Below are 22,594 nucleotides of genomic sequence, written 5' to 3' on the forward strand. Positions count from 1 at the left end.
ATAATTCAAATTGAAGTGCACATGAAACCGCAATGACATGTACCAACTTTAGTTACTAACCAATATTTGTTTATTTTGTTGTGCATGCAACTGTTGGCTAGTGGCTAGCCTATTTTGTTTGCTTACTATGGAATATACTATATGAGAACGGAACCTTCTACATGTAAATATAGCGAGACCAAAGCACTGCTGTCACAGTCACACACCTAAGCCCTACTTTGAGGCAGGTATGAAATTAGATTCTTCAGCAGGCGACCAGTTCACATGGCCTACATGAAGTGACACTGAGAAGAATGCACGGAGCAAAGTATTGAGGCTCTGCTTAAGGTGAACCTTCTGTTGATATTTCTTCTCTTTAAAAGAATTATCCCACGTTTTTTCAACCCATTTTTTCACCCAGTGTCAATTATCTAATGTAATCCTGTGCGCTACACTTCCTCTGCCAACCTGAGGGGGGCAGCGGACTGACCTCATGATTCCTTTGAGGACGAGTCAAGCTGCTTCTTTTCACCTGACAGGGGAGAGTTTCCCCTGCCGGACGTAGCGAGTTATTCCGTCCAGTTCCCTTCCCCTCCATCAGGGGCTGGCCAGGGGGAGGTAGTTTAGAGACCAGGATTACTGCATATTCTTTGTGAGGGTAGCTACCTTCTGTTGATATTTCTTGATCAATAAAATACGATACCCTTGATTGATCCCTGGAGGTAGATTCAGGTGTCTTAGCAGCAGAGGTACAGTACAGCTACAGTGCAGGTCAAATATAATAACACTTGATGGCAGTGTTGCCAAATATAAGGAGGAAAAACAAGCAACCAGGTCCCTGAAAACGAGCCCAAAAGCGTGTGCGACTGGGTCACATGTTAAACCTGTATACATTGGCTATTACTAGCCGATTTACAAGTTCACAACATGTTATGTTTTAAACACGATTCTAGCCACGCAAATCTGGTACCTGGGGGTTGCTGGAACAACATTTTTTCAGAGGGTTCCGTGGACAAATACATATTAGTTTGGGTGTCCTTGACATGAAAATGTTTGAGAACCAAAGTTTCAACCATAATGCAAAAAAGAAAAACATTGGAAGGAAAGCCCAAATAAGCAACGACACAAAAAAAAAAACGGAAACCGCAACTACCAATATTTACAAACGACTTACCAGAAAAACAAGCCCACAGTCGCTTATAGGAAGCAGACATGGCGACACTGCAACGTCTGCACGATAGATTGGGGTCCCAGTCTGTGGCCTAATGCATTGCATAATATATCGAAATATGAGAATACCTTTTTTGCTTTTGAAACCCATGTGTCCCAATTAGTTGCGTTTTGTTTCTGTGCTTTGCTATGAGAGCACCCAGCACCACAGCCAGAATAACTGCATGAACGCACAGGAGAGGAGGGAGGCAGGAGTAACAGGATAGATGGATGGGAGGAGGAGGGAGAGAGATGGATGCAGAAGGGGGCGTTGTAGGACACTCCTATATGTCCTTGGCTGTGTGTGTGTGTGTGTGTGTGTGTGTGTGTGTGTGTGTGTGTGTGTGTGTGTGTGTGTGTGCGCGCAATGCTCACACAACACTGGGAGAACGCCAAGAAGTCTGACCAAACAGGCCTGTGAGAGCTGTTTTGACCATAATGATGCAGTCGCCCCCCCCCCCCTCCCCCCCCCCCCACACACACACACACACCTATCAGGATGGAGAGGAGAGTCTTGAGATGTCGGTTCACACACACCCGTTAGCCAGAGTGTGGATAACATGGCTAGCAGGGCTATCTGTGCCAGACTCCGTCAAGTAAACATAAACAAGCAGTTTGAGTAAGGGCTGAGCTTCGCTACGATGGAGGGGGGGCTGATGAAGGGGGGGCTGCCTGAGATGTTTTTGTCAGAGGGCGAGTATGAGGTAAGGAAGGAGCAGACATCCGTATCTCTGTGTCATTCTGTAATGTCTCTCTGTTTTGCTGCCTGATTTATACGCTTTCATACAATGGGTGTCCAGCCAAAAATAAAATGCATATTTACAAGCTTGCGATGGGTCAAGCATGTGTCCTGCTGGGAGCTTGTAGATTGGCTATTTTTGGTGCGCTACATCTTCACATGACTAAGTATAAATCAGGGTTAAGCTGGAGTCTAGGCTATATACTGTAGGCTTGACAAATTATAACCTATTTGACATGATTATGAGCAGAACAGTTTTAGATTTTCACTGACAGATTGTAAAATAAGGTCACTCGCAAATCTAGTTCTATGGCTTGCCGTTTGCTTGTTTCATTGTTATGGATTTATTTTATGTAGCAATAGTTTTACATGAATGTGGGTTCTGATTACTTGAAGCATTTTTATAATTTTGCTCTTTGAATTGTGTTAATAATTCAGTCACAGTACAGTCACACTTTGGGATATTGCTTGGGCACTACGCATTGTCATACACTGTGTGACATTACTCATCCTAGCTATTAGGAGCAGTAGGCACTATTAATACAGCACCCAGGGAGCAGTTAGGGGTTAAGTGTCTTGCTCAGGGACACTTCGACACTTTATTATGTATCGACCTTCTCCTTCCCAGATGGTCTCTCTACCTCATATGTATTATATTTCTTTCTATTTGCTATCTTATTTAATTGTTTATTTCGTCATTGATTGGGGGCCAATCAAAACATCCATGCCTGCGTTTGAGTATCACTGCTGTAGAGTGTGGGATCTGTTGTTTTTGCTGTAGGACTTTAGCGGAATCGTCTATTGACATGGTTTTAGCATAAAACACATTTCCCCCCCCCCCCCATGTTGCCCACATACAGCTATAGTATTACCTGGAAAAAAGAAAGAACCTGTGATCCAGTGGATCTAAGTAGTTAATATTTAGTCATAAGCTCTTGCTAATACCTTTCATTCGTTAAATATGAATGAACAACACAGACAGACTTAACCACTTTTCAACCTGGCGTCACTATTTTGCATCATTGCCATTATAAGCTAAAATAGTGACAGCTTATTGCAATCAGTCTAGGAGGGCATTACTTTGTATTAATATTTGACTGCAATAAATCTGTGTCACCTCCATATGAACTTTCCAGAAAACAAAGCATTAAATGTTAGTTTTTCTTTGTATTTGCTCCTGCTTCTAGTAGAACTACTAACTTGAAACAGCATTATCATTAATATGTATCACAGAACCTGTGACAAACCTAATCCACATGACACAACATTTGTCCCTGGACTGATGATCGCATACTCAATGAATATGAAGACAAAGGAAAGATCAGTAATCATATCCGTGGTTCTCAACGTTAGCTAAATGATTAATAGTTAGTAATCAAATGGACCCTTTACGTGTCTGGAACCAAATGGACCCCCATTTGGTTCCATTTGAAGCAGAATAGAGTTAGAAAACAAACCCAAATTGATTAATTCAATTAATTACCAGCTGCATTATTATTATTATTATCTTTTTAATATCTTTTTTATTTTAGTTTCAGTCAAAAACTATGTTGGTGACGCCTTAATGCCTGATTTTACACTGAGAATAGCAGATCTACAAGACTCCTGAGCGCAGCCAAACATAAAATGACTTTTCTTTTAGTTCTCTTCTCCAGTCCCTCCCTAACATGTTAGTCTAGTTTTTATTGACGTAATTGTCAGTACTGTATATTTAGTCATAGTTTTACTCACCATAGCTTAGTTTTTATTTAGAAATCAAAACTGAACTGCGGGGATCCTTGAGATAAAGAACCAGTGGTGGAAAAAGTACTCAGTTGTTTTACTTAAGTAAAAGTACCAATACTGCAATGTAGAACTACTCCGTTACAAGTAAAAGTCCGGAATTCAAAATGTACTTGAATAAAAGTGCACAAGTATTGGTATAAAAAAGGTACTTAAAGGACCACTTCACCACTTTTCAACGTATCTTGATATAATAGGTCCTCACTAATAATCATGATGAAATGGCACGATTTTGTTCTACTCAGTCTGTGTCTCATAGGAGGGCTGTGGGCAGTTTAGAAACCGTCTTCCAGTGACATCATAATTAGGCAGATTATTTTTTAAACAAGATTTTTTTTTACAAAAATGTTTAGATTTTCATTATCGTGAGAACGATGGCTTCCATTTTCGCATTGCAACTTTTCAGGACTAGAAAGCCTGCAGTTTTTATTAGCTTGTATTCCCCATCTATGATGTCACTGGAAGACGGTTTCTGAACTGCCCACAGCCCTCCTATGAGACGCAGACCGAGTAGAAAAAAATCGCGACATTTTTTCATGATTATTAGTGAGGACCTATATAGGTTGAAAAGTGGTGAAGTGGTCCTTTAAAGTAGAAAGTACTACTAGTACAAGTTTTCAAAGCGTTTACAAATCAGACACATTGTGAGCTTGTATATCGTCTATTTTCAAATGGCCAATGTGTATATATGGCTGAAGTGGTTAATGTATGTCTTGTAAAATCAAGATCTACAAAGTAACTAAAGTTTTCCAATAAGTAGTGGAGTAAAAGTACAATGTAGTAGAGTAGAAGTAAAAATACTGACATTTTAAAGTACTAAAAAATCCTCAAAATTGTACTAGTAGTACAGTAGTAGTATTAAATGTTATTGTCTTTTTTATGTCCAATGTATTTGTATTTAGTTCATAAAGTTAACATAACTATAATTAAAGGCATTTGAAACGCATTTGAAATTAAATAAAAAAAATTACTTTTCAAGATTCCAATTCTAAAAACAGCAAAACAAAATATCAGGATTTCCATTCAAATAATAGCAAAAATAGCTTGTAGATCGGCTATTTTTTGCTACGACAGCATTCTGCTATGTGGCCACTCTGGAGTGAGTGTGATACTATAGTGGCCCAGTCTCCATCGTCGAACGTTGCCCACCCCTTGCTTTACACCCCTGTCTCTCTCCCCCTGTGTAGCCCAGGCCCTAGAGCGGATGATGAGTCCCACGTCGGGCCCCAGCCCCAACCCCAACGTCCCGTCAGAATACTGCAGCACCATACCCCCCCTGCAGCAGGCCCGTGCCGCCGGCACTCTAAACTCTCCACCGCCCACCGTCATGGTGCCCGTGTCTGTTCTCAAACAGCCGAGCAACACCGACAGTACGACACACCACTTATATTAATTCCTACTCATCGTATAGTGGCTGGGTGATGTGACTGCTGGGCGATCCATAATATCACCTTTTTTTTGGCCTTCAATTTTCGATTAATGAGATATTTTCTTATTTTTTTTAATATAGTGAATATAGCAGATGTACAAGCTCACAATGGCCCGGTCGCTTTGCGGCACGTTGTGAGCTTGTAGATCGGCAATCTTTGCTATTTTTGTACGCCGCCATTGACGAATGACGAATGTATAATTCAAGAGGTTAATCGGACTAATCGATGTAATCAATTATAAAAAAATCTATTTAAAATGTTTCATGTCGATTCGTTGATATGTATACAATCGATGAATGAATCGACTGTCGGTTAATTGCCCAGCCCTAACTCTCATAACAAATACACGTAGTTCCAGTTGAATCAGACTCTCAGAGTGTTATGCATATAACGGGCGTGTGTGTGAGTGTTGAGGACTGCCCGTTGCTTTGTCTCGGTCTCCAGGTTGTCCTCGGGAACAGAAGCGGGTGTGGTTCGCCGACGGCATCCTGCCCAACGGAGAGGTGGCCGACACCACCAAGCTGACGCTGAACACCAGCCGCCGGAGCCCCCAGGACGCAGACCCCCACACCGTAAGTTAGTGGTTCCCAAACATTTTCATGTCAAGAACCCCCAGATTGACACTAATTAGCCTGCGGACCCCTATAAGAGAAGATTTTTACGGCTATAGCAGAGATTCTCAACCCGTTTAATTTCAAGGACCCCCAGTTTGACATGCATTAGTCTACGGACCCCCATTTAATGGCATTTCTATCTCTGGGACCCCCACTTTATATTGTAAAATCAAGGTTAATTTAACTCTGAGAGTGTACAAATGGTTCCATTTGTACACTCTTTGTGTATTATTAGATAATTAATTATCAACCACCTCCTCTTCTACCATCTTCATTAAAAATGACTTCATTAAATGATCAGTTAAACAGACCTTTTGTCCTTCAGTCTGGTTCAGAGGGCAGGGTTGAAGACGGCCTATCCACGCCCGAGGCCTGTGCAGCAGCAGAGGTGGTGCGCCCGCTGGTGTCTGGACCCTGGGACTTTGCGCTGCTGTGTGGCGTGGGACCCTCGGTGAGGAAGACTCCCAGCCTGCTGCCAGACAACGAGGACGAGCTGCCCCCGTTGCTCATCACCACCGGAGAGGAGGGTCCAGGAGGTAACACATGTGCCTGTTTCCTCTAAATAGCTCTACCTTTTTGGATCTGCTGTTTTCGGCATAAGAGTGCTATTGCATGTGTGCTACATCCAGTGGTTCTCAAACATATTCATGTCAAGGGCCCCCAAATTGATATTTGTCTGCGGACACCCATCAGGAAAAATATATAGTGCCAGGGACCACTATAAGCGAAGTTGTATCAAACATTTTTCAAAATGTAACCATAAAATAAAAAGAAAGAACGCTGCCTCAAAACGGGCGTACAAAACGCTGCCTCAACGTACAGCCAGCTGAGCGGTCTCTGCCTGGTATTCCTAAACGTAACCTCCGTAAACTATACATAAACGGCTAAAGACGTGGTGAAATGGTTCATTTGGGCATTTTATTTTGAAGTTTCAGCCTCAAATGGCAGAATCTTAGTTTCTGAACCAATCAGAGCGTTCCATCCCTCCAGGTGATGTCTGTCTCATGCTGCATGCACGACCACATGCAGTGTCGCTTGTAAACAAAGTGACAGAGAGACGGCAGCAAAGCCATGGGGATTATTTCTAACCTATACACATCCTATATACCTATTTATTTTAGTTCTTTAATCAAAAGCACCTGTGTTTGGAGGACGATGCAGCAATGGGAATCAAACGGGTGAGCTTCATTTTTATTGGCTTTTATTGATGTGTAGCTCTACACGTCATCACACAGTACGTTTTAGTTTTTAAGAAATAATAAAAAAAAAAAAAATTATGAACTTTTGTTATAGAAAAATGAAAATGTTCCTTAACCTCTGTAAAACGGTGCCAAAATCTAAACCTATTCCTAAACTTAACCTCAGTAAAACTATGCCTAACCCTAAACATATTTCTAACCTTATCCTGAGTAAAACAAATTCAAGAAGCGCCCCACCGAGCATGTCAGCGTGAGGTCGGCGAGGGGAAAAGAAGAGGGCGAGCGTGTTTTAAGGCGTGCATTCCTGTTTCCACATAGGCCGGGCATAAGTGTGCAAACTGTTTCTCATTTGGCTGGGGACACCTTCACAGATCCCAGGGGGTCCCTTGACCCCACTTTGAGAACCAGTGTGCCACACAATTAAAAATGCCAGACTGCTCTAAAGTTGCACTCATGCTAGCTAGATAATCACATCTCTTGAATCACAGGAAGTGTGACACTGGTGTTTGTGTGTGTTAAGCGTGGTAAAACGAGTGAGCACAATGCGTGTTCACATAAAGTAGAGGGACAATATTATATTTCTCTCCGGTGTTCACCAGTGTTTTATCATATAGCTCAGGAAATCCAGAGCAACAACAAACTTAGTGCTAAAGTGGTGCAGTGGCACATTTCTCTGCCCACCACCACAGAGTCTGGGGGTTTGAATCCACTACCTTTGTCAAGCGTCTACTATTCTATACGAACACAAGTGGCCCATGTGGAGATAGAAGCCGGGTGGGATGGGGGAGGGTGATATTTTTTCACTACACACAATCCTGCATGCTGGGGCGGCACCTGGCTGTCAGCAGGGAGTGTCGGGCAGGAGGACTGGAGTAGAAGACATGCTCTACGTCCTCCCGCTGGGGGCTCCTCACTGGTAGGTGAGGAGTCAGTAGCATACAACAGCAGTGACACAACACGCAAATGTGTGGGGGGAGGAATTCATTGGCATAATGACTACTATTGGGGAGGAAAAGGTAGAAATGGCGGGATAAAATGTGGCTGCAAGAGCTCTGTCTACAGGCACATTTCCATCAAAAGTTCCATCATAGTCTTTTTATTTTCTTTATTTTTATTTATTTTTGTGCGATTGCGCAGCGAACCTCTCATTATCAATCGGGGGTGCGATCATATTGAAGATGAATATTCTGTGACTACTTAAAAAGTTAAAAGGCAAGTAAATATGAAAAAAGCGTGGCATGATGGCTGTTTTTGGTTAAATATTCTTGCCATTGAATAGGTTAATGAGGATCTAAAAAAAATTGCACATTTAAAAATGTTTACGGTTTGACTTGTAGTATAAAGTGTTCCTTTATTCCCACCTCTATCAAACTACATGGTCATTGCTAGACTATCTTCTCAACGGGTGTTCTGTTGTGTTTCTCTTGCAGACATATTGGTTGAGGAGGGCCCCGCCCCCTGCCAGATTCTGCTGCTATTGGAGGAGGGAGGACCCCGCCCTTTGACCTTCGTTGTCAATGCCAACCTGCTGGTCCACGTCAAACTGGTTACATGTGAGTGACACACAGTCTGTGACTTCTGTGTGTTTGACCTCTCGTAAATATAAGCCTCATTCTTCATTGTACGATGAAGTGAATTTAAACCCGATTTCAGCCTGATAAATGTATCCCGATTTAAGCCTAATTTATGCTCCATCTCAACGGCACAGCCCCAAAACAGCTGGTCTACCAGTTAGCTCCACGACTGTAGCTGTAATAGGTTGGATATTTATCAGACTTCATACTTCATTGTGCGACGGTGTTGCAGTCGTTTCTGCATCTTGAGCATGTGTATCTGCCATTTTTAACGAGTGACACAGTCATACTACAGAGTATGAGTTAAACTTCATGCTCTGTTCATACCGGCAGATACAAAGATGAAAAGGAAAGCAGCAGTTTCTTTTTCATTGTTGCACAACAAGCTTGTTGACGGCACCAAGTGTGCGTCTGCAAGCAAGAAAATAAATTGCCTTTTTGAGCAGGAATTGTGTGGAGAGCAACACTTTGCTTTGTTTTTTTCGTAGCTATCTCAACTTGGATTTGTAGCTTTGTACAGTATCTATTCCGCTTTTGAAGCAGATGCACAACGTCCGGTGTAGCTTTGTATCTTCATGTCGCTGGCTTCCATTGAAAGTGAATGGTAGCCTTTAGCTTTGTGTGTGTGTCCTGTTAGACTGCAGCAGGAGGTGTTGGTGTCTGGTCTCCTGTGGGCTGCAGGCTCTGGGCCAGAGGGAGCTGGTGTTTGTGTTGGAATGTCTACCGGAGGAGAAGACGCTCCCCAAAGACCTCTTCACGCTTTATCTCAACATCTACCAGGACGCCCAGAAAGGTGCTTAATTTCATTTCGTGATATCTTTATACTGTATATGTGTTTATGCAGTTTATCTATATATTATTATTTACGTATTTATTTTCCACTTTTTGCAGGTAAATTCATCGAGGCCCAGGGCAACGTGACGTTCACCAGCAGCTTCCTGGGCAGCAAGGAGCACGGCGGCATGCTGTTTTTCTCCCCCACGTGTCAGCCCATGGAGGGCCTGACCCTGCCTCCGCACCCCTTCCTCGTGGGCCTGCTAATCCAGAGGCTAGAGGTGCCCTGGGCCAAGGTGTTCCCCCTCAGGCTGCTGCTGCGCCTGGGGGCCGAGCACAGCGGTGCGTTAAGCTTTATGTCACTGCCTCTCAAAGTGCAATGGGGGGCCCGCCACCCCCGGGGGACCCCCAGGGGATTTCATTCAAGGATTCCATTGATGGTTAGGAGTGTAGTGTACAAATTGGGCCTGGAATGGTAGATTCTGTTACATTTGTACACACTCCGAGTTATGGGGCTACTTGAAATTAAAGCGGCACTATGTAATATTTTAATGACTATACAGCATAGCATATTATGTCCCACAAAATGATGAAGTTACATGTTTAAGCAATAACAATCATCCTTCCATGAATGTATAGACCCAGGGAGGTCTCTGCTCTGGCTTGACTGTATTACTATGTATAGGGGAGACGATGAGTTTCATCTGGGCATTCGCCAAGGCAGAACTGCCAGTCAAAGCGAAGACTGACCAATCACATCGCGTCCTCGTCAGACATGCTTACAGAGACTCTTGGGTAATGAAGTCAAAGAGGCTGGCTGCCATATTTTTTTATTATGTGCAAAGTAGCCACTGATACCCCAAACTACATAGTGCTGCTTTAAAACATTTAAGAACAACTTGCATATGTTAGGTGCTCCCGTTCTGTTTGTCCTAAGGGGGCGGTCATACCGAGGCACGTTACTAGTGTAGAAATGTGTCACCAACAAAACCTAATATTGTTTCTCGTGTGCTCTCTTGAGCTAATGCGTCATGTTTTTCTATCTGTATTTAGACACAAGATAATATATTCTTAACCTTTCAGCACAACTCCTTCATGTTTTGATGTGATGCCTGTATCTGCAGGTCGAAACAGTAGGAAATTGGCTAATGCAGACAACATGAGATATATTAGTTCCACAGTTCAACGTCTGCTTGAATAATAATTAGTCCCCTGTGATTAATTATTGGATCACGGTTACTCACGCAGGCCTGCTTCCCAGGGGCCCTATTTTGCCAGGCTCTTTTGAGCAACGTGTCATCACCGGCAAAACCTTTATTTTTCACATCAATGGAAAATGCACATGAAAACAACCTTCCATCTTAAGATAAACTTGAAGCCACTAAACACAAGTGAACACAATGGTTATTTTTTGTTATCTTTTTGAGAGATAAATGATGCCTTTGCAGAAAGCACTGTAACATTGTAAATAGTTTGATTCTGGAAATACCACAGGTGATTGATATACCGTAAGCTTGTAAATTTGGTTGAGCCAAACACAGAATGTGATCAATATGCTATTATATACTTTTTTCCGCGTGTGTACTATTAAATGTCAATTAAATGTTGTCTTTTTCCAGTGTATCCCACAACACTCGTCAGCATTCGCTTCCGGCGTTCCGTGTACAGAGAAACTGGACACACCATTATGAATCTATTGGCTGTAAGTAACATTAACCACCATGTTAATAATAACCATCTTATGCTTACATTGCTTAGTTGTCCCCCAGGGTTCTATACTTGGTCTGCTCCCTTTTTCCTTCTACACAAAAATAGCCGATCTACAAGTTCATAACGCTTGTAGTTTGTCTAAATTAACTGAATGTCTGCCCCAGAATAGGGACACTAGGGTTCATGTGGTTAAAACACGGTGGGGAATGCAGGGAATTGGCATAACGACTAAATTGGATCTACGGTAATTGGAAATAAAATAAATATTTTATATTAGTGTTCCCAAGACACCTTTTTGATGCCCAAACCTTTTCCACAGATAGTATACTAAAACACAATTATTTTGCATTGCCACCAGGTCTGGAATGTCATAATTTTAGGGTCAAGGCCACTTGGCCTCTATGGTGTCCAAATAATGACTTTCAGGATGATAAATATTTAATATAGCCTAGTACAAGTAGCCTACAGTATACTGTAACTACTGTATCAGAAATGATGTAACCTGTATTCCACAAAATAGGCTATTGTATTGGCAAATTACTAATATTTGTACTAGTCATATTGGTCTCAATATTTCTCACATTCAGCACTGCACTTCACTGATTAAAGTTTGGGTCACATGAATCACATGAGCATTCACAGATTCAAGGTTTTATTGTATTTTATTTATTAGGGGCACACTATGAGAGCCATGGCTGTCATGGCTTTGTCACACACCTCTGCTTTGTTTGGAAACTGAGCCCCCTGCAGGACACTAAGTGCAAGTGATTTTGACCGTAGATGAACTGTGTCTCTGCAGGACTTGAGAAACTACCAGTACAGTCTGCCAGCCGTGGAGGGTCTGAGGATACACATGGAGATGGGACACAGCTACATCGACATCCCCAAGAGTCGCTTCACTGAGGTACCCCCCCCTGGTTATATAACCGTTCCATAACCAAGAGTCGCTTCACTGTGGTACATAGACCCCCCCCCTGGTTATATAACCGTTCCATAAGTAACCAAAAAAGGCAATTCAGATTTACAATGACTTTACCCATACTCTTTGCCCTGAATTTGAGAATAGCCAATCTAATAAACTCACTCACAACCCGATACGCCACTGGTAGCAGGTACAGTACGTGCAGCTATGTGATTTGGGACGCAACCAGAGACATTGTGTCATTTGTGTTTGTTTGTTTTGTTTGTGGTGCAGATGCAGAAGGTGATCAACTCATCCAATGAGCACGTCATCAGCGTGGGGGCCAGTTTGAGCTTGGAGGCGGACTCGCACCTGGTGTGCTTCCAGAATGAGGAGGGCAACTACCAGACCCAGGCCAACAGCATGCCTGGCAAGACACGCACAGGTGTGCAGACATTCATCCATTACAACGTCAAGTCACTCCGTCAAATGTTTCGTTATGTCTACGTTCTTTATGGAAACCTTCCCAAAGTGGGGTCTGGGGACAGCTAGGGGTCCTTGAGAGAGTTCCAGGGGGTCCCCAGCTAAATGATAATTAGGAACTAAATTGACTCTTATGGGTCTGTAACTCAGAGAGTGTACAAATGGAACCATTTGTAAAAATAAATCTTCTCTTATGGGGGTCCTAAGTCCTTTCTTTCTAGGTATTAAAAAGGTCTTAAAAAATAGTCACTTCACTGTAGGGTTGTCCCGATCCGATCACGTGATCGGAAATCTGGCCTGATCACGTCGTTTTCAAATTATCCGAATCGGACCACGAGCCAAAAAATCTAAATCCTTATATCCATAATTCCATATCATGATATTCGACTGGATATTGTCTGCAATTTTGGATATTGTACTACTGTGATTTGGCATAAGTGTTATATAAAAATATGGATCAGGAAAAATCGGCAGATACTCAAAATCAAATGATTGGAATCGGACCGGGAAAAAATGTGATCGGGACATTTTAGGGCTTTAGGAATGTGGCTGAATCTATTCAATCAGTTAAGTTATTAATTATGTGTCTTGATGTGTGATTTGTTCCAGTGACTGGAGCCAGTTTTGTGGTTTTCAACGGCGCTCTAAAAGCCTCTTCAGGGTTCATTGCCAAGTCCAGCATTGTTGAAGGTAAGGATCATATCAGTTTTCAATTATGCTGACCTCCAACATGTTTCTTTGCATCTCTGTGTTTTCACTCAATGATGTATACGTATTTTTTATGTGCTTGTATCATATTCAACTGAACATCACCACAAGCTGTACCTCTTTGGACCAATCATTATGCTCAACCCTGATTGGTTGATCCTGATCAGTGGCGTGTTTACGTTGCTCTAAATTAAATAAATCAGCCTACGTGTACCTTGTAAGTGGCAGTGTGTGAGATTTAAGGGATTTAAACTAAAACGGGGCACAGATTCGGCAAGCCTTAACTCCGCAGGCACGTTTTTGTTTTCAGTCGGCACTTTGGAATGATCAGCAATGCTTTGCCCGAAGATATGATGTTGCGGGGCGACACATAAGGGTCTGAAATGTAGGAAGGTGCAATACCAGATCTGGCCTTGTAGCTTATGAGTACATTTTAAACTTAATTTAAAAAGAAACGGGCAACCAGTGCAGGGAAATGGGTGTTCAAACTTCCTGGAGACAGTTAAAAGCTGTGCAGACGCATTCTTAACGAGCTGCGGTGAATCGATGTTTTTGGAGAGGCAGGAATGGAATTACAGTAGTCAAGGAGTGAATAAATAAATGCATGAATATATTTATTTTATATTTTATATTTATATTCAATCTTTTATATTATCTACTATATTCAAGAATGTATTACATTACATCTCATATATTTTTACACAAGAGTTAAATTATTTGTGTGTGTGTGTGTGTGTGTGTGTGTGTGTGTGTGTGTGTGTGTGTGTGTGTGTGTGTGTGCGTGTGTGCGTGTGCGTGCGTCAGATGGGTTGATGGTTCAAATCCCTCCAGACACTATGGAGTCTCTGCGCAGCGCTCTTCGGGAGCAGACTGACCTCCAGATCCCCTGTGGGAAGAACGATGGAGGAGAGATCAGGGAAAATGTCACCGTCCGCTGGGTGGACTGGACCGCTCCGCTCAACACAGGGTAAAACCCATTATGACTCTTATGTTCTGTCATTAACCCGGTTTATAGTGGTTTTCCACATAGTTCATTTCAAGGTCCATTTGAGCCATGGACCACTGATTTTGTCCACAATTCCATGCTGTATTAATGTGGTACCATAGGAGAGATACAGGCACGGCCAACGTTGACCAAAATAACAATTCTTCTACAATCTCTAATTGTGTAGACTTAAGTGGCGCAGATGTTTAACAATAATAAACCCTCACAGACCACTGGTTGAGAACCACTGAAGTGGGGCAATCATTTTATGAAAAAAAATATATGTCAAGTTGGATATAAGAGGTTTTTGCCCGACAGCAACTTTATACATTGTTTTTGTGTAACATTAAGTGAAATATGGAACATGTAAAAATGCTGCACGAGCTGCGTGACTGTGGCCTAAGAAAATAATTCATTGTAAAAAAATTGTGGGAACCCTGTACTATTACTATGTTGTGCTTTTGCAGCATACAAAGTGGGGTTGATGGAAGGCCTTTAGATGGAGCCCACAGAGTGCGGGTACAGCAGGACGCAGAGTTTGAGTCGGAGGGTCGAACCATTAGATGCACCGAGGTCAGTTCCTTTCTTCATTTTTTCTCTTCATATACAGTCATTTTAGAACTCCAGTGACTGTCTTGAAGGCCTGACTAACATTTGGTTTCACATCACAAAATAGCTTTGCGGCATGTCATTTTGGTTTCTCCTTAATTTCACCAAATGACCTAACATGTAATGGTAGCCATGATGTTCCCTATAAGCAAATCATTTGGAAAATCCAGTCATGTTTCGGTGTGATACCGGCATGCATCTAAGTATAAATCAGACATTAACTATGAGCTGAAGGAAGCAGGGTGTTAACTGTCATCTCTCCTTGCAGGTGTTCTATGAGCTGAAGGAAGCAGGGTGTTAACTGTGATCTCTCCTTGCAGGTGTTCTATGAGCTAAAGGAAGCAGGGTGTTAACTGTGATCTCTCCTCACAGGTGTTCTATGAGCCGAAGGAAGCAGGGTGCTGCCTGAACACGGTGCTGTCGTCGTGTAGTGTGTTCCAGAGCGAGATGGCCATAGCAGCCTGCACTGCTCTGACGCCTCACCTCACTGTGCTGGCCGCCAGTGGCATCAACGCACTGTGTCTTCGAGTCTCCACGCAGACTGACATGGTAATGTAGCCACGATGACGAAAGTGTTTCTTTCCTCGGTGGAAACTATGACGACAAAATGTTCGTTGACTACCTTTTTTTCACTTACGAAACTACGGTATATAAAAACTGAATAAAAACGAGGCTACGATGACTAAAGACTAAATATATTGACAATTTTGTCAACAAATAAAAATTACACAAAAATGTTAGGGAGGAACTAGTGGAGAAGAGATCCAGTAGAACTAAAAAAAGACGTTTGTTTGCGCTCGGGTGTTGAGCTCTGAAAATAACAGATCAACAAGCTTGTAGATCGGCTATTTTCAGCATGTAACCAAGTGTAAAATCAGCCATTACGACGCCATCAAGAAGTGCCAAAATACATTTTAGTCAACTAAATCAACTGTAGATTTGTACGTTTTTACACATTAAACATTCAGATGACTAAAACAAAATCTAAATTTGTTGTCAAAATCAACACTGACACCTGGTCCTGTTGACCTGTGGCCTTGGCCCTTCAGTAATCCAGAAATCATGACATAGAACATAGAGGTTTTTCAATACGATGCATAGACTGTCTATGCGTCGTAGAATGAGTGGTGCAGCGCTAAAGTTCCTGCCTATCCCTGGAACTAGGGTTAAAATCTTTTGGGAGAAAAACGCCTAAACATGAAAACATTTCGTATTTCTAGTTTATTTAAATAATGTCATGCACATTTTGTCCAGTGCATAGCCTACTGCAGGCCTGGTTGACTAGATTTTGAAGACATTTTGAAGCTCTTGCTACTACAACGATCGATTTTTTTTTGAGAAGTCCTGTCATTTACCATGCAGAGAAGATTGTGTGCACATCTCAATGCCTATATTCAGGCCAGGTGCTGGATGTCAGGCATCAAGGAAAACATCAAGGAAGAGGAAGAACATCCGCACCAGTTTGTAGAGCTCCGAGACTTTATTTTAAGACAACAAATAGGAGAAGGACAGCTTGCTATGTCTCCTCTCTTGCTAACGTGACTATTGGACAAGGCCACGTTGGGGAGGGACTTAGCGAAGGGCTAATTGGGCAGTGTTCGGTGGAGGCTCCTCACTGTCAGGTGATCGTCAGTACGATACAACAGCAGTGACGAGCAGGGAGGGAGGAATCTAATCAAATGGGAATAACGACTGTGGGGAGAAAAACGGTGATTAAAAAAAACATGAAAAGTGAGAAAGTGACAAGAAAATGACGACTACTTGCAGCATCTGTTTATTTTACAGCATTGCCAAACTTGCCAAATTAATTTCAAGTTTCTCTCTCTCTCTCTCTCTCTCTCTCTCAGGTGGAGTACCAGGCAGGTTGGGGAGGCAGGCTCCTCCCCCAGCGCTACATGAACGAACTGGACAGCGCTCTGATCCCTGTCATCCATGGAGGTAGTGCCAGTGTCCCTCACACCTCTATGGACATGGAGTTTGTCTTCTACATCACACATACTTTAACTCAAATGTAACAAATAGGTCTCATTCAGTTAAAAATATATGAAGACGTGTAAAATACCACACAGAGATGCTGGAATACAAACAGGAAGTGTGTGGACGCGGACAGCAAGCAGGATGTGCGATTGAAACCAAGCCAATGCTGCATAGTTGACTCATGCTTAATTTATGCGATGGCAGTGTCGCGGGGGCGAAAATAGCCCATGTACAAGCTCACAAGTCGTTGCGGTCGAGCTTGTACATCGGCTATTTTTCCCCGCACGACAACCATCATGCCTGAGGTTCTCAAATCAGGCTGGGATTCACTCCAAATAAACCCTAAAGATCGGTCGATTAGACCAATTTCTGTCTTCTTGTGTTCAGTGCAGTGAGTTGTAGGCTAAAGTTGTGTGCTGCAGGTCCGGCCCACTTAATGACAAAAGACTACAATACCCAGGAAACTGTCACGTGAGTAAAACAAATCCCATTTCTACAGCAACTTGACCTTTAAGTTGACATAGCATTCTGTAGCCGCAGTTTCATGCGAAACCTACCGTGAACTAGACTTCCAGTCTAGTCTAGACTTGACTTAAGCGCTAACAGTATACCTTGACCAGCTAACCATGGCCTGATTTGTTATTCATCTACTAAAAAGTTATTAAATGTTAATAATATTTAATGTTTTTTCCTCCAGAAATGATACATGAGGATTTTTTTTGGATCTTTGCAAGAATGTCAATTTGGATGTGACATGGGTTGTCTGTCTGTCAGTGTCACATTGTCTTGTCTGCAGATGTTAGCAGATGTGTATTTTGGCATTTTTACTAATTCAGCTGCTTTAACTCAACAGATCAAACACTAAAAAAGTAATTAAAGACCAAAAACAACCTGAGAACTGACCATTTCCTTCCCGCTCTGCCTTCCAAACTCGCTGCTGGCTTCCCTCTTAGAGACCCGTTTATGATTTGTCGTATGACGCTGCGGTGTGCCAAAAACAGCCGATCTACAAACTCACAACACGTCGCATCTGTGAAGTGGTGAGTTTTCAGATCAGCTGTTTTCTGGGCACGGCGACACCGTGGTGACACCACAGCGAATGAATGTGTCCGCTAAACTCTGGTAAAGACTGGTGGCTTTGACTTTTGGATGTATTCATTCAGCATTTATAACGGTGACATCGAATGAAAGACACAGGCGATGAACAGCTACCGTAAAGCCTTTAAACACACCGGTGCGATGTGTAAAAATGCGCCACAGGTTTGCGGAACGATCCCATGCTTTTAATTTGCCTGTTGTATGCACTCTAGGGGCCCAGTTCCACCCCACAAATAACCGAATGTTCACACTTATCATCTAACTTCCGCCAGTGTTTGTGATGTCCTCTGTCTTCTCTCTGTTGCGATTATGTCATGAATTAATTTACTCACTACATGGTCACTGATTGTCATCAACCCAGTTATCAGCCTATACAGTATGTATGTGTTCTGTTTGTTTTTCTCCATGTTCGTTTTATTCACAAAACTATGAGCATTTTTCAGATTGTAATCTTGAAAAATAAACTTGTCAGTTACTGTAGCCTCTCTCTCTCTCTCTCTCTCTCAATTAAGAGCTGCATGAAAGGCCCTACCAGCACCTACCTAGCATTATAATACTAACAAAATGACAAAACCTACAATTGAAAATATATACAGTATATATTTTAGTTGACTGAATTACAAATACTTTACAAAAACTAGGTGAAGAAAGTAAAATCATATTGAAAATGTACTTAGTTTTAGTCCAGTAACATAACATAAGCCTAATGTTTTGGTTGGATATTAATCCTTCTCTTCCAAAAATGTTTAGCTGTGCCAGTTTAAAGCCCTGTTATTATCAGAAATCTTTACAAATAGCCACCACCTTAACACACCGACACTGAGGAGGAATATAGCCGTTCGTTATCGTTGGTCTGCAAAGATGAGTCTTGTGTTATGGGGTATGAATGACAGCATTTCTGTACAGGCATGTATAAGACCAGATCTATTTCAAAACATCAACCAGTCAATTCAATATAATTCCATCTTCAATACGTTTCAATCACCAAGCTAACTATTTATATCTGGAACTTTAAGCGTTTACTATGTTTGAACATTTGCCAGTGGTTAAATCACCTCACACAGTGAGTGGGAGGTACTTTATTCCACATGAGATTTACTGAGTGAAATTGAGGTTTTCATCGGGTCAGAGCATGGGGTTGACTGGGGACGACTTTTCTTCCATTCCTAACATCTCCCGCTTGTAAGCATGACCTTTACAAGTGGTTGAAGGCTTGAAGCCAGGGTTTTTTTTTTGTAGTATGACTGAGATAAATAAATCAATTGTGCATAAAGCCTGACTTATATTCGGTCGTGTACCATGTCACGTACCACACGACACAGGCACACAGCTCAGTATAAATCCTTAAATGTGTCTCTTTGCTAATAATCATTATGGAATATGTGCACTTATTTAAGAATCACAGTGTGTCAGGTTCAAGCTAACATAGACTGCTTCAAGTTGCTTACTGCAAGTACACAACACTAACATCTGTATATGTTGTCTTCATTTTAAATGTTCCATCCTCAGTCCAAATATCCAGACAGCAGACAAATGAAGTGTTCTGTCAAGATTTTGTTTTGCTTTAAAGAACTATGTTGGAAAATAGTTGGTATAAATCTTTTAGCAAAACATTTAATGTTCATATTTCTGTTAGGACGTTATCTGCATTGATTTGGCAGTTTTTATGTAGTGATTCTCATGCACTGAACAGATTAAACAAAATGCATTTTAACTAAAAAGGTTAAGATGTTCAATTGGAAAATTACTCCTCCAGTAGTTAATTGTGTCAATTGGTTAAGTGTGAGATTGAATGAGTTAATTAAACTATAAAACTATAGATCTGCTAAATAATAATGATAAGCATCGTTGATTCTTTAACATTAGCCAGGTTCCACTCAACAGCTCTGTGGTTGATTTATTAAAAGCGATATTTATGGCTAATAACAAGTTAGGCCGTCTAATTTCTCACATTGCTTTAGGATCTTGGATTAATAACACTTTGGTGCTACTTAGATTGGCTATTCTTTAGATTTGTGAATATATTGGTGACATTCTTCACTCACAACCCTCACTGATACGTGTGTCTGTCCTCACTATCTTCCAGTCTTTCCTCTCAGTGAACCTTCATTTAAATGTAGTTGAGCACCGCTGACTGAAAATAACCACTCTATAAGCTTGTAGATCAGCTATTTTCCATGCACCACACCGGCACTAAACTAGGTATAAATCAGGCTTTGTGAACTATAGCTGTAAAAGATGATCACAAATGAGCTATTCGATAACGATAACTATATTATACACTCAAGCTGACGTCCCACCAACATAATTGACATCGCCTTTATTTCACCAAATGATTCTCAAGTATAGGATGGTCTACAGTTGTGTATGCTGTACCTCCTGAGTATGTGACTGGTGACAAAAGATGACTGAAATTCACACATTCCCCGTAAACAAAATATTTGCAAATCCAGTCATTTTTTCCAGTAGTAGATGCCTAGATGGTGATGATAATTGACAACAGTATTAATTGGCTGTCATTTGAGCTAAGATTAAGTCTCTTATGTCAGTTGAAATATCCTGTATTTTGATTTTTATTCCTGATATTATTTTATATTTTTATTTTAACGTTTTCATACATTTTAAGCTGATTGTTGAAGTTATTGAATGCTTGAGTCACTGACCACAGTGAGTTTCTTTTTAATGCTAAGGCATATTGGTGTGCTTCCAAGACTCTAATGTTTGTGCTTACTTACAGTAGTATGGATCTACAACTACAATGTCTCTATATATGAATTATGTTTCACTTTTAGAATACAAGAATATGTTAAAACTCATGTGTATGTAAGCCCTCCAATCTGAATGAAGATAGTTCAACCATGTAAGCCTCTCTGTACATAGTCATACAGCAAATAGCAAAAATGTCAGATCTACGAGCTCTTGACGTATTGTGCCTCGACACGTTGTGAGCTTGTAGATCAGATTGTTCCACATTTTTTGGGGGGGAATTTATTTTCAGAAATGTCTGAAAACAGGGACATGAGGTTGAAAGTGGTTTAATGACATAACTGAGTTAATAGTCTGAAGGGTAAACGTTAAGGATTGTCTTTTCTTTGCTGCTAACAGACTGTAAAGTGAAAAGTCAATATGTTTCACTTGTGCAAATAACATTCACTGCAAGCATTTAAGATCAGGCCCGGCTACATTTTTACATTTTTCCTAATGGATTTCTCTCCTCATATCTGGAGAAATGTTTTTGGCAAAAAACATAAAAAATTAATTCTCGTACTGTCAAAAAAAAAGAGAGAGAGAGAACTATTTTTATGCTTTGTAATTTATGTTTTAAAGTACCGTTTTGTGTAAAAATCATATATTTATTAATTCGCACTGGCTTTATTTGGTGAACCTGGTATCTGGGTCATTTTGATTTCTTCAAAGTATATCTATTTCTAAATATCAATTGTATTTACTTAAGAATTAAACGCGTTTTATGAATACTATTGTCTGGCATCTCCATGTATTCATTCTCATACTGTACTTGTGGAGCAGTTGATGCCCTACGTTGTTGCTTCTCAATGTGGCGTCCTTGGGGGGTTCCATTAATACTGGACACAAAAAATGTGATACATGTAACAGAGGGGTCAAAGTTGAACAAAAGCGGCGCTATATTGTCGAAATAGGTCAACATTACAAACCCTGGTTTTGTAGATTTTTTTTAATGAGTGGCCCCCAAGGCCCCCCACCAAATCATTGGAACTACTTAAAAATATTCACCAAAACCAGACCAGAACCAATCAATTTATTCCCACAGCTTTAAGTCCAAAAATCTAACTAACTAACCCTTTAAGCCCTTTGTTTCACAGTGAATGGAATATTCACACAATGTTGTAAAAAGTCTCTGTCTCTATTCCACACAAGATTTACTGTGTCTGGGGCGCCTGCTGGCCAAGTGGTCCAGGCGCATGCCACATATAGGCTTTGGCCTGATAGTGTGTCGCGTGTTCAAGTCCCGTTCATGACGACCTTTGCTGCATGTCTCTCCCCTTCTCTCTCTCCCTCTTTCCTGTCCATCTTCACTTAATACTATCAAGGCAGAAAAGCCATAAACAAAAAAAGAAAAGATTTTACTGGGTCAAAGTGAGGTTTTCATCAGGTCAGAGCATGGGGTTGACTGGGGACGACTTTTATTCCATTCGCAACGTCTCATCTTTAAGTGGTTGAAGCCGGGTCAGAAGAACCACATGTCATAAATTGCACATACTGTAAAGCCTGATTCATAATATTATGTTGTGCATCTTAAGAATCACATGAATGTCCTCATCCAGGGCTCTGACTGCCTACAGGGAAGAAACCTCTTTGAGCCTTGAGTCCTGGGCTGTGACGCATGTCCAGCTGCTTCCCATTTTGCATAATCACAAAGGTCTGGTACTACGATGATGTTTCCTCATTATTTTCGCCCTACTCCTGAAAGGATGGGAGAGATCTCCCTGTGTGTTGAGCTGTTGTTTTCTAATTTAATTCTAGTCAATGTTTGAATTAGTTTTCAACCCAAAAATATCTTATTTTTTGTGTGTGCGTGTTAAATAATGACAACATTTAATAAAAAATAAATAAAGGGATGTTCACTTGTCGCCCACGGAAATGGATCTGCGACCCACCCACACATGGGTCCCGACCCACTGTTTGGGAAACATGCCCCCTGACAGGATACTCTGGGTTGGACCAGGTCCCGACCCACTGTTAGGGAAACATGCCCCCTGACAGGATGCTCTGGGCCAGAGTAGAAAGATTTCAGGACCTTCTCTAATTTCCTCAGCTGCCTGAAGTGGTACCGGTCTGGCATT

General features: G+C 41.4%; 1 protein-coding gene across 2 annotated transcripts in view; it reads left to right on the forward strand.

The window, feature by feature from the left end:
* Nucleotides 1–21,236, forward strand: part of zfyve16 (zinc finger, FYVE domain containing 16) — a 32,337-nt gene extending 11,101 nt beyond the window's left edge. The window contains exons 5-18 of one of the 2 annotated variants that reach the window (XM_080756439.1): nt 4,897–5,079; nt 5,584–5,711; nt 6,079–6,289; nt 8,383–8,505; nt 9,164–9,319; nt 9,418–9,642; nt 10,920–11,002; nt 11,810–11,914; nt 12,206–12,356; nt 13,004–13,084; nt 13,907–14,069; nt 14,555–14,660; nt 15,069–15,245; nt 16,544–21,236. In XM_080756439.1, the coding sequence (XP_080612565.1) occupies nt 4,897–5,079; nt 5,584–5,711; nt 6,079–6,289; nt 8,383–8,505; nt 9,164–9,319; nt 9,418–9,642; nt 10,920–11,002; nt 11,810–11,914; nt 12,206–12,356; nt 13,004–13,084; nt 13,907–14,069; nt 14,555–14,660; nt 15,069–15,245; nt 16,544–16,711 (2,060 nt within the window). In that variant the 3' untranslated portion in view covers nt 16,712–21,236. The remainder of the gene's footprint in view (nt 1–4,896; nt 5,080–5,583; nt 5,712–6,078; nt 6,290–8,382; nt 8,506–9,163; nt 9,320–9,417; nt 9,643–10,919; nt 11,003–11,809; nt 11,915–12,205; nt 12,357–13,003; nt 13,085–13,906; nt 14,070–14,554; nt 14,661–15,068; nt 15,246–16,543) is intronic. The other variant, XM_080756440.1, reaches the window with a different exon arrangement.
* Nucleotides 21,237–22,594: the final 1,358 nt, after the last annotated feature.

The sequence above is a fragment of the Protomyctophum bolini genome (assembly GCF_963924005.1).
Source record: "Protomyctophum bolini genome assembly, chromosome: 22".
In the NCBI taxonomy this organism is placed as follows: domain Eukaryota; kingdom Metazoa; phylum Chordata; class Actinopteri; order Myctophiformes; family Myctophidae; genus Protomyctophum; species Protomyctophum bolini.